This window comes from Zonotrichia leucophrys, chromosome 10 (assembly GCF_028769735.1).
Source record: "Zonotrichia leucophrys gambelii isolate GWCS_2022_RI chromosome 10, RI_Zleu_2.0, whole genome shotgun sequence".
Lineage (NCBI taxonomy): Eukaryota > Metazoa > Chordata > Aves > Passeriformes > Passerellidae > Zonotrichia > Zonotrichia leucophrys.
In genome coordinates, this window is record NC_088180.1 from 5,646,074 (window position 1) to 5,659,165 (window position 13,092).

The 13,092-nt window shown below is 42.9% G+C and overlaps 1 protein-coding gene across 4 annotated transcripts in view; it reads right to left on the bottom strand.

Annotated features, from left to right (window-relative positions):
- The window catches only part of ENTREP2 (endosomal transmembrane epsin interactor 2), an 84,240-nt gene extending 71,439 nt beyond the window's left edge, over window positions 1–12,801 (bottom strand). For 3 of the 4 annotated variants that reach the window (XM_064722322.1, XM_064722324.1, XM_064722321.1), the window contains exon 1: window positions 12,564–12,801. In XM_064722322.1, coding sequence (XP_064578392.1) covers window positions 12,564–12,689 — 126 coding nt within the window. In that variant the 5' untranslated portion in view covers window positions 12,690–12,801. The remainder of the gene's footprint in view (window positions 1–12,563) is intronic. The other variant, XM_064722323.1, reaches the window with a different exon arrangement.
- Between the last annotated feature and the right edge of the window lie 291 nt (window positions 12,802–13,092).

Consider the following 13,092-nt stretch of genomic DNA (forward strand, 5'->3'; position numbering starts at 1 on the left):
AATCCACAGGCTTCTTCTGGGCTTCAAACAAATATAATTACACTGAGTGTTGAATTTTTGCTTTCAGAAAACAGAACACTTCACAAAGCCTCATATTATTTTTAAGAATAAGCTTTCCACATCCTATTCCCCTTTGGCATGTCCTTTGGCCGGAGCTGTCAGTCAGAACTGACGCCCATCAGCTGCGTTTGGTGCAGGACTCGCACAGAGCCACCCTGGCTGTCCCTAGGGCGTCCCGAGGAGCAGGGACAGCCCTGGCTCCCAGGGGAGGCAGCAGCTGGGCACTCCTGGCTCACAGGGGAGCTGCTGGCCAGCTGGGTGACACAGAGCACAGCTTCAGTGCCCAAAACCAAAACAAGCTGCTCCTGACATTGGTCTCATTTACCTCCTCAAACTCAACTCAAGGATTACATCAATAGCAGCTAAACTGTCTAAAACACTGATTCCTGAGGCAAAGGAGGTCCAACATTTTTGATGTATATGGTTCACAGACAGAAGGCATCAGAAGCATTTTTAGACCTTTCTGAATCAGGGAAATATTGTTTAAAACATTGCTCTAATTTCTACATGATCCAGTTTTAGTTTTCAAGAATTTGAGCTACTGCTCATTACTACAGCATTCATTTGGAACCAGATTCTTTTTCTTGATTAAGTCAAATACAGCAGGAAATATATTGAGGACTCCCATATAGTTCCTAAACATGACATACCTAACTATAAACAAAAATCTAATTGATTTTTACTTTCCAGGAGTTCTAAATGTTAGTGCATATAGAATTATTTTTCCATAGGTAAAATTCTTCACAGACCTATATTGTTTCATTGATGTTATATAAATCAAATCAGACACTGATGAAGGGAAGAAATCTTCAGAATCCCAAAATAACCAACCTCCAAATATAAAAATAAAATTGCTTGTTGGCAAAATATTCAAGATTGAAAAGTAACGTAACTCTTAAATTGACTCCTTTTTCCCCTATTATTTCTTATCATCTCTAATTTTTCAAAATAGGTTAATTAACAAGATAATTACTTCTGTAGTTATGAACCAAAACAGCTGATTGAGGCAAAACCTTAAGCCCACCCCAAACAATTCATATTGGAAGGCAAGTTTTTAAACTGCCAGGACATGAGAGGGAACTATCAAGGGGAAGGGCATTACAATTTGCCTGGTGCTGAATTCCAGTCCCACAGGCACAAAGGGCATTGCTGCAGGGAAAGGTGCAAGGTCAGCAGTAGAAAATAAATTCTTTCTGCTCCTGCCCATTACCTTAGGCTCACAAAGCAGTGATGGGTGTGACTGAGCTCTTCAGACAAACCTCACCCAGACTGACAGCTGCTGTCCCTGGGGAGCACTTTCCCTAAGAACTGGTTTGATATTCCATCTTTCAGACACCTGGCTCACAGGAAGAGAAAATCCAGCAGTTCCAGAAGCAAGGTCCAAAGGAAGGTGCCAAGCTCCTTCCAGGGAATCACTCCTTAACTGATGGATTTTCTCTTGAGCTGAGAACCAAGCTCTGTTAAAGCACAACAGAGGGTCAGGGAAGGAAGATGAGCACACGGCCTCTGGCAGACACCAAATGCCAGCAGATATTGGTGTGATATTGGTTATCCTTATTATCTGTGCAACACTTTGTTTATACTGTCATTATTGCTTTTACAGTAAAGGTTCTTCTCCACTCTGAAGGCAAATATTACATACCAAGAGAAATGAGTCTGTCAAGCCACAGTGAGAGTATTTGAAAAGCTCAAAGGAAAAGCTGCACTGAAGATTTAAGGTACTTAGGTAGGAAAGAAAATATTTACTGAATTAACATGAACTTCAAAAAACAGACAGCAATGTTTTAGTACTGTTCCTAATCACACTTAGTGTAGTAATATTTCACAGGATCTCAAAGTATGGTCTGACTGTGAAGCTTTATTCCAAATTTCAGAAGGAATGAAGGAAAATTTTTAAGGGAGGAAAAGAAGTTCTAAATTATTATAAATTCCTTAGGTCCAGACCAATATATGTCACACAAGAATAAACAGGACAAGAATTTCCTGTTAGGAACTCCTTAAAAAAGCTAATGCCTCCTCTTGTACCAGAACAGATGTGAGAAATTGGTGATGTGAGAGACTTCAGCCTACACATTAAACCTGACTCCTACATCATAACATTGCTTCAGTCCTCCTGAAAGGACAACCATTGCTGGTTTATGCATGAAGGCAACATGGACAAGTTGTTAACATCCCACCCAAAGTGTGCAGGGTTGTCAGGCAGACACAGTGTCCCTGCCAGCCCACCTGCCCTGCCCTCACTGGTTTCATTCTCTCTGGTTCATGCAGCAGGTTCTGTGCTAGGAGGGGCACAGGTGCATCACAGAAATCCTGTGGTGCAGCTCTAAGGGAGTCCTGCAATTACAGACCCATGGCAATGTGTCTGCAGGGCATGAGCCATTATCCTACATGCATTTGCCTTCCTTCCTTCCCCACGTCCCCCACTCCAGTGGTGTTTTGTGGCTTGTCTTGTTCTGCTTTTAATGTTACTTTGAACATAAAAATTATTCATCATACTCTGATGTATCTAAATAAATCTCCACCCCCTAAGCCAACTCTTTCCAAGCATCCTTTATAACCAAGTATTTGTTGCAAATTCAGGAATATTCTTTTTTGATGCTCCCTTTTACTCTTTAAGTGTAACGAAAACTTATTTCACATGAAAACTCAATTATGTTTAAAACCACTGCAAAATGAAAACTCAGATCTAGGACTTCTTGAATTAACATTGCTTTTTAGAAAGCAATTTCCAAGGCAGAAAGGACTACAACAGCATCCATTTGGTTTATTCTCATTTGCAATCAACACAATACCCTTTCAGATACAAATCATGTCTGTATAGGCAAGCAAGAGGAAGCTCATCTGTTCATCTAAAGATGCCACACTTTCATTAGGAGTTTTCTAAATGCATTTTTATTTTCAGCTCACAAACAGAAAAACTGAAACTTGCCACAAGAATGTGTAAGTGGTCCTACACACCTCCAGAAAATTTGTGTTTAGGAGTGAACATGGAAAGGGTCAAGTGTACAGTTTGATACTCTGGATGACCTGAGACACAGAACAGACTGAGTTCCCTTCACAGCAACACAAACACAGGGCAGCAGCCTTTGCACTGCAGTGTGGAATTACTTTTTTTTAGCCATACATTTCACAAGTTTTCAAAATGTTTTGTATTTAAGCCTGGGGAAAGATAAAATTTGTTTAAACTACAGCTAATTTCAAGATATGACAAAACCACTTTCTACCAATACTATTTCCAGAATGACACAGCAACGTCACACGTGTTCACAGCAACATCAAAATTCTTGATGACTGTTCACAGAGTCACAACTTGAAAACCTCTTATTTTAGTAGCATTAGTCAACAAATTACTCCACTATTTTAGTAGCCTTAGTCAACAAATGCTTCCACTGCTCTAACAAAGGAACACCATTGAGTTGGACTGCTCTGATAGAACCATGCTCTCTAGAATGCATTATAGGGAGATAATGACTTGTGTTTATTATTGATAAATCAGGTTGTCCCTTGGCTCTTTACATTGAATGCTCAATGCTGGTTTGGTGTTTTGTTTGGGTTTTTTTGTTGGGGTTTTTTTTAACTAAACAGTAATCTTAATTTCTTTAGCAGACAACAGAATGTCACATCTGAAAAATAGCTGCAAACACAATTTTCCACACAGATGAAAAGAGTTTTTTCCCTGAAGAGAGTGAATACAAAAGTGACAGCATAAAGCTACATGTTTATTATCTCTCAGTGCCTCTGGATTAAGTGTGTTCAGTTTAAAACCACCTGTTTTTATCTCTCTGGCACTGAAGGCTTATCTAGAATCTTCAGCTTAAGCCATGCTCTTTTCTGCTAAAACAGTAGCAAAACAAAAAATCTCATAGGTACATTATACCCCACACATGAAAATAATTCTGCTGAGATTGACTCTTGGTTAATGACAGAAATAACAAACCTGCACAGTTATCAGTGAGGACATTATTTGCTGGTTCTGCAGAACAGAAATGACTCATGATGATGGCTTCTAGAAAGAAGGAAAGTTCATATCTAAAACTGAAAGCAAGTTTGCAAAGTAGAGTAACTCCGACTTTGTAAATCAGACCCAAAAGTTTAAAATTGTGCCGCTGTTTCAACTACCCAAGTTTAAATCAAGCTGTTATAAAGATCAGAAATCCAAGTGTTAAATTCAGTTTGCCTCCTTTAAGCAAAAATACATATTCTTCAAAGTGTTTACTCATTTTTATCAGAATATGAAAATAAAACCAAACAAAACCAATAATAAAACCAAATAATACACTTTATAGAATATTATGAAATTATTCAATTTTTTAAACCACAATCTATTGGAAAACAATGTCTCAGAATAAGTGATGCAGCAGTAATTCCAGTAAGTATTTCTCATTTACTGCAAATTAGCTCAAAAGTACTCCACCCACTCAAGGCCCTTAAAAGTAACACACCAAGCACTGGCATCTGCTCCTCAGAACTGGCTATTTTAGTCTGCAGACCTGCAGCAAACTACCAATGTAACCAGGAGGGAGGAAAATTCTGCCCAGCACAAGGCATTTCCAGCCATTTGTGGGGAGCTCACATCCCCTGCACAATACAGGAGCTCTCAGGTTGGTAATTCAGGTAAAACCTGTGGGGCCAAAGAGCAAGTGGAACACGAGCAGATCTGTTTGCAACAGAATCTGGTCTTGAGAGCCCCCACACCAAGCACTCAGGGGATGAGTGACCATTCACACAGGCTCCAGTGTGGCCCAGAGATTTCCTCCTCCCAGCAGGCACATTCCATTTGTTCTCCCAGCTCATCCTCTGGCTCCATTTATCCCCAGGAGCAGAGTGTGTGTGTGAGAACACTCCTGGTGGGCAGGAGCACACACACAGCCAGAACTGGAACACTGACACGGACACATCCACAGACCACCAAAAATAACAATGACAAAATGGACTGGGGACAGGACTGCAGCTTCAAACTGCACAGGCAAGAGCTTGTGAAGGAATCATCAACACAGAGTCCTTGCAAACAGATTGGAAACCCTCTGTTTATGGGGTAGACACAGTGATTCTGTGACTTTGCCAAAGATGGAAGACCAAGCTTTGGGCATATTGATCTTAAAATGTTGCCTGCACATAAGCTGGGATGCTCTGAATGTATAAATATTCCTCAATTATAAATTCCCTAGGTTTGTCACATTTGCATAACACTCCTTTAAAGCAATGTGGCTGCTCCCAAAGAGATGAGGTAATGACCACACCACCTGCTTCTAGAAGAGTAGCTTTCTCTAAATACACTGAAATTGTTCTAACTCCTGTAAGTTACATATTTTCAGGCACTTCACACCTTACACAGTCCCATTATCTGTTCTGCCCTTGGATCCCAAAAGGCACAGGAGTGAGCAGAAAAATCAATTGTGAAAGAATAGTTAATTAAACATAATAATTCACAACTCATTCCTTTAGTAAGTCACAACATAAAACTAAAATGAAGGTGCAATAAGTTCAGCAGCAGCTGCAAATAACTACATTATTTACCTTAGAAATTCCCATTTCCACCAAGGTTCTTAGCTCTGTCCCAGTTTCTCAGTAGACTTAACCTGTTCCTCACAGCTAGTTCTCCTAACTTCCTGGGCAGTATTTACTGTCCTTTACACCAATGCTCCTACATTTCCAGCATTCAAAAAAATGGCTGGAAAGGACAACCAGCATCCAGGAAAAATATTTCGTTCCTAAAGAGACTGAAACATACATCTGTCTTTTTGCTACAGAATAAACAAAAACAAACCCACAACAAAGTAACTAAAAGCTGTATACTGACAAAAGTAAGAGACTTACTCAAAAAATACTTTTATTCTGCACTCTGGCTGCCTACAGAAATATAAAGACTTCAGAATACAAGTCACTTATAATAATATGGGATTAATAAAAACAATGCTATTTCTTCCCCACAGACTGGACACCTCCTGCTTCTTATCATAATTATCTTTGCTTTCTTCCACTGCTCCTTCCTGTAACACAGGAAGTTTTTAAATTAAATTGCTCTTAAGGCTAAGGCAACAGAACATACTCAGAAGCAATAAAAGCTGATGTGCCTCATGAAACAAATATTGTTGCCTCCCATGAGTCTGCTATTCTCTAGTGCACTGGAGACAAAAAAATCTCAAGGTTTTACTTAGCCCCAAATCCTCAGAAGTTACAAGCAGTTATTTTACCAGGCACAGTTCAAAGAATTAAAAAGGAATGCTGTCATCTTTCTGACTGTTCCTGTGTCCAGCTGATTTGCTATCATTCCATCAGGATATGGAAACAACACTTCCACCCATGACTGGCCTGCTCCAAAGCCCTGCCTGAGCACAGACTGCACAAAGCACAGAGGATGCACCCAAGGCCCCTCAGTTCTGATGGTCTATGATGTGTATGAGCTCCTCCTGTGCACCAATGCCACAGGTTTAACTGGCATCTATTCACAGCCTCGTGGGTTTTCTGGGTTGGATGTTTCTGGGTTTTTTCAGTCACACAATACAGTCAGGACGTACAAACCAAGAATGCTAATGCAATTAGTAATGATCCATCACAGACAAGGCACATTGCAATCCTTGTGCAGTTTATGAAGGTGACAAGCAAACCTGTGCAGGTGACTGATTTGTTTTTTTTACCAACACTGTGTAGCACAACACACACCCCTAGCAGGCTTCCTGAGACACAAAGTTCCAGACAGCTGACCTCCTTCCACAGACTGCTCACATTTCAAAGCCCTGACAAACTTACAAAGGGAAGGAAAGAGGTGCCTGAGGTGTCAGCAAATCCAAAAAGTCAGAAAAACCCAGAAATCAGATAGTAGTTAATAAAGGATACAGTGGTACACAGTAACAGATAATGTCTCAAAGAATCAAAGTTCATGTAATTCTTTTGCAAGTGTATATAACTGAAGGTTCCACTATCTGTAACTAAAACTGAGACTACACCTTAAAATTCCTAACTGATCAGTCAAACTGGTAGTACTACTTTCTCAAATGTATCATCCCATTGAGCAGCTTTGATTTTGTCCCTATTACAGGGGCAAAAACCTACCATGACTTACTGGCCATATTGTGAATAGGCAAAATATTACCAAGTCACTTGTAGGATTTTTGAAGTGATTCATTTCCTGGTCTTCTAAATTTCACCAAATTGAAACAAGGAACATCAAAGTAACCATCCTAGTGAGTGGATACATCCTCTTTTAGGAATGACATAAGATTTTCAACAGCCACATGGAGAAATCAGTTTCATTTGTTCCCTGGGCTTCACTATTTGATAATCCGCATTAAAGGTCTGGTAAGTCTCCCAAAAATTTCTTCTGTGTGGAAATTTACCTACCCAATTTCCAAACCAGCAACACAAACTCCTCCAAAAGAAGCCTGAAAGTGAATATTTAGAGATATGGAACATTTGCTGAACCAGCAGCAAACTTCACAGAATAACAAATTGTCCACAACAAACTAATCATAATGGCTATGCATAGTCATTATATTGCCAAGGTTCTATTACATGACCTTGCAAGGGTTCCATACTGCTAGAGTCTCGTACCTCCTTGATGTTTTCTGGTCCACAGCTCCTCCAGACACTGACTCTTCCTGGTCCTCACAGCAGCCAACTGACTCCAGTTCCCACCAAGCCACTCTTTTATAACACTTGTTCTTATTGGCCTCAGGTGTGGCCTGTTAACATCAGGCCTGCTCCTAATCTTTGCTAATTGGTTCAGCTGCAACTCTTTAGGGGACAAGATTACATTTTATGTTCTATCCCCCTACAGCTGTGAGTCCACAGATTTGGAATCCGCTATTGGAACCATCCTCTGCAGAGAAGGGACCTGGTCACACACTCTCACCCAAACAGTTTCCCCCAAGGAAGCTGCAGGCTGAGCTCTCAGGCAGTGTGTGTTAACCAGGAAAACACAACCAAGCAATCCATACTGTGGGTTCTCACACCCCAGGGAGGATCCAGAGCTCTCGTAGAGCACGCTCAGAAGCACAGGGGACATGTGGTGAGGAACCACCTGATAACCACAGAGTTGGAGTTCCATTTATACCTACAGCAGGTGGACAGGAAAGCTGCCCTTGGAGTCCTAGACATGAAATGATCACCTCCAAGCCAAATAAACAAATAAATGTGCTCCAGGTTGTCCCAGTTCACTGAACACTGGATCACACCACAGGAGCAGTGAGGTTCCTTTCTCTCAAGGAGCTCGGCTTTGCTCTCACAGTCACACTGTTGCCAAGAGGCTTCTCATGCAAACGTAAAGTTCCTTACCCCAAGCTACAACTATCCCTCTACTCCTCCTGACTATCCACAGGCAATAATGGAAAATACCAGAAGAAGACAGAACAGGGGATAGGAGGAAGGAAAAAAAACCCAAACTCTTTAGCTGAAATGGAGAAGAGAAAACCACAATTGCTAACAAATTATCTTTATTGTCATCTCCCCTTCAATTCCACAATGATTTTGAACAGGAACATGCCAGGACAACCTGCTGCATGTGAGGAACAGCCAGGGTCACAGACAAGTAGAAGTTGTTGAAAGTTAACTCCTTTAAGCACCACCTCAGGTTTTTAAACCTATTTTGTACAAAGTCATAGAAAACTACAGAAAAGACTCCTACATTCAGCTTTCTCAGTTAATAAAGTAGGCAAGTATATAACATATTTCCCATTTTCCACAAAAGAAAAGTTGGGTTTGAGTTCACACCAACAATCTCCCTTTATATCTGTTTCCATTTTCAAAGAACACAAAAAAGCAGGTATTTCATGAACCTTGAAAACATTCTACATTAAAGATGCTTTTAAGCCAGAAGAATTGATCTGCTCTGAACATGGGATATGGATGAAATGAGGCACAATTGAGAAGAAACTTAATAAAAAGAAAAGGCAGCACAAGATCTTCCAGCAACACACTTCTACACAAGAACACAACAACTGCCATGTAACCATACATAAAAAAGAGATAGAAGAACACACAGCAATTACTCTAGTGCCAGAGTAATTTTAGAAACCTGGGCAATCTTATGATTTAGTTTACTATTTTATTAATACTTTGCTCTACTAGAGAGAACTCTGGTCTCTAAGCCTGGTCATTTTCTTAAATCAAGATTGGGGGAGTAGCAGGATAAACATATTTCTGCAATCTTCTAAATAATTCGAAGAAAAGACTTCACAAAGTGAGATTTGCTTTTGCAGTCACACAGCCACAGCTCCATAGCCTGTGGTTTGCTGCTGTCCCAGCACTGCCAGGAGCCATGAACTTCACTGAGCAGAAGCAGTTCCTTCCATCTGGGCACACACACAACAACACACTACAAACTGGAATAGGGTTTGCATCCTAAAGGGCAAAGGGGGCACAAATATTTTCTCATATTCAAGCAATTATGGACCTACAGAAGAGACAAATAACCCTGTCACTGCTCATACTTCCAGTGATCTCCCAGAACAGCCTAATTTTGAGACCTATCCTTCCACCACTAAAATGGGGCTAGTACTCTGCTCTTGATGCTCTTAACGGGATCAAGGACACTCATGCTCATTTCCCTTATATGAAAAAAATATTTCCTTTTACCCAACTGAGAGAATGTGAAGAAGAAATCACCATTTTCCCAGGAAACTGCAATGGGAACAAGCTGCCAAGCATTTCAGCACACAGATTGCAAGGTCTTGCCAATGAGAGCTGCCTATGCAGAGAATTAACCAGTACCTGCTTATCTAAACCTCAAATTTCCTTCTGCTCAGTGTGAGGCTGACTCTGATTAATTGCCTTAAAAATGTCTTAATGCAAAATATATGAAGATACTCTTTATCTTCCTAATCTTTCCTATGAAAGATAAAATGTTTAAGGTATGGAATGATGTTTAAATAAGCTCTGAACTCTTCAAAGTTTTATGGAAATTATGGTGCCTTGTTCTTTAAATAAGCTCTCACTAACATGGGCACTTGATTTCAAAAAGAAAGTGCGAAATCAGAACCTTTTCATTGCATTTAATTACAGAACTTTCTGTGTGTCTAATATGCAGCCTGATCTATTTTGAATTTTTTTTCAACCAGCTAGACTGTTACAAACACTAGGAAATTATTTTAAGAAACATTTGAAATACTCATAGCAAATTTTTGAAGCCTTCATTTATATTGACAGGTCATTTGGTGTCAAAAACTGCTGAGAAGTATCAATGGCAAGACTACTCTCTGTTAGGATGTGCATTTCTAATGACTAAAAACTACAGTACACCACATAAACACACAAGAAAATAGATTCAGAATTTCTACTTCAATGTCAAATGACTCAGTTATTTACTTCCAAGAAGTGAGGGGGAAGTTGTGTGAAGGCAGTGAATATCTATGTCTGATTTTGGCACCAAATAAAGAAGGGAAGGACAGTTCCATCCTTTTTCTCTCATGTCACTTAAACCCACCTGTATTTATTTCTTTAACTGCATTTTATAGAAGCAAGTTTAAGACTGTTACTCTTCCACAGAAACATTTTTCAGCTGTGAGTGATGATATATTTAGTGTTTGTTAAATCCACTAAATACCTCCAAGGACTTTTAGAAAAAGCTGTGTAATCAACTAACTTCAAAAAGTTCTTTAGGGCTCATCATGCTTCAAAAACTGCTCTATTTTCTCTTAGTTCTTGAGACTTAGAGATAAGGATAATAGGAGGAAACTAAGTTTATTCTGATGCTCAGATAGATAATTTATAAGGTGGAATTTTTTTCAGAAAGTAACTCAGTTTAGGAAACAAGGTACACCTGCCTCATTCTGACAGCACAGGAAAATAAGGCCTTGAAGGCAGCAGTCCTGCAATTCCCTGAGCCTTCCACCCGTTCCACCACAGCCTGGAATCACAGGTCTGGTGTTTCTGGTGAGCAACTAGCATGAAATCTACGTGGGAAACACATTTTCTGTGAAATACACAGAGAGAAGAGTAGGAAACATCCACAGTAAGGGAAGCAGCTGTCTTGGAGCATAACAATAACCACCAGGAGTGTCTTTGAACAGAACACAGGAGGTGGGAAAAGGTGCCATTGAAAAAGTTGTGTTTACTGAAATCCACAAGCACTTGTGCGTATTCCTGCTCACTCTGCCAAGGTGAGAAACAAAGGCTGCCTGAGCTGTGTTGGTTTAGTAGCACATTAATATGTAAGCAGCCAGATTCTGAACCTAAAACTCACACCTCATCACAACAAATAATTGCATATTATCTTGCAGAGGATCCAATTCAATAGAATGACAATTACAACATCAATGCTATTAGTGTAAACGCATATTTCTTTTCAAGACTAGGAAAAAATACAACAAAAATCAAGAAAGATATCTAAATAATTAATCCAGAACGACTCTTCTGCTCTGAAGGACTAGGAAAAAAAAAGCAAAAAAGTAATATTCTGCATAAGAGCATATTAAATAGTTTAAGACTTTTTAAAAATTACACTATTTCTACCACATGCTCAGAACTAAATAACCCAAAATATTTTATCTAACTGTTCTGGTTTCTAACAAGCATGTTTGAAGTTGAAAACTCTCTGGTCCGTTAAAAGAGCTGAAGAGACATAATTGAAACCAGTAACGCATTAAATTAAATGGAGCAAATCTTCACCAATAACACAGAGTCTGTTACCAGTGCCCTCAGAAATGCCTAATTCTTCATAAATGTCAAGCCCCATTTCACTGCTTATGAGGAAAATTTTCATGAAGCGGGATTATCCTAATGTGTCCACGAGTGCACCGTGCCCACACACAGATGCAGCCCCTCATGATCAGCACTAAATGAGACCACCTGAGTCAGACTATCGACTCCGGGTTTTTGGGTTTTTTGTTTGTTTGTTTTAAATTTGTGCCAGCAGGACACAATGGAAAGTGGACAAAGATACCACAAAGGAATCAGAAGGACCCCAATTTGCGCTCAGCTTTTCCCTCAGAGCGGCAGCCTCCCCCTGGGGCGAGCCCCAGCCTCCCCAGGGCTCTGGGCTGCCCCACAGCCCCGGCCCTCCCAGCGCTCCGGAGCACTCGTGCTCTCCTCGGAGAACTCTTCCACGCCGTGTGTTTACCTTAAACCCCACTCCTGCTGTGCTCGTCCCCTTTGGTCACCTCCAGCACCTCACGCCTGGTGCCTCAATTTGCAGCCGCGCCAGAGCCGAGCGCCGGCCGCGTCTCAAGGTGAGCCCAAGTCAGCGCCGGTGGAGCGGACACCGGCGGCTGAGCCAACGCCAGAGGCTCATTTGTCATCCCAACTTTCACCCGACGCTGCTGATAAAACCCAATCCACCTTGGCCAGCCCTTCCAAAGAGGAGGTGGAAGAGCCACCGCGCTGCTGCCGGGCCGGGGAGCGCCGTAGCCGTGCAGAACACGGCACAGCCGATCGCGGAGCTCACCTGCCCGCCTCAGCGCGGGGAGGGCGCCCAGGCCCGCGACCGCCGCCCGCGTCCCACCTGTCGGGCGGCCAAGCATCCCTGAGGCGCCGCTCCCGCCCGCCCCCTCCCGCGCCCCCAGACTCACCGAGAAGCCGGCCCAGAAGGGGCAGGAGTGGCGGACGCGGGCCGAGGTGGTGAGCGCCAGGGCGGCGAAGCTGACGGCCACGATGAGGCAGCCGAGCACCATCTGCGTGACCCCCAGGGCCAGCATGGCCCGCGAGCGGGCGCGCTGCTCGCGCAGGCGGGACAGGCTGCGGGACAGCGCCGTGGGGCTGAGGGAGCGCGCCCCGCCGGGGGCCCGCGCCGCCCCGCCGCCCGCCGGCATCCTCCGCGCGGCCCCGCAACGCCTCCCGCCGCCCCCGCGCTCCGTGGGGCAGCCGGGCGCTGCGGGCACCGCGGCGCATGGAGGAGGAGCCGCCCTGCGCCCGCAGCGACCCGCGCGGCCCCGGCCGGGGCACGGCGGGCGAGGGGCAGCCGCCGCCGCCGCCTCCTGTCCCCGCTGCAGGCGCGGGGCGGGGGGGGCTGCGGGGCTGCAGCGCGCGGGCGCGGCTCAACCTCAGCCGCCGGCGGGGGCGGCCCCGCTCCGGCCCAGCCCCGGCGCCGCTGCCCGGGCG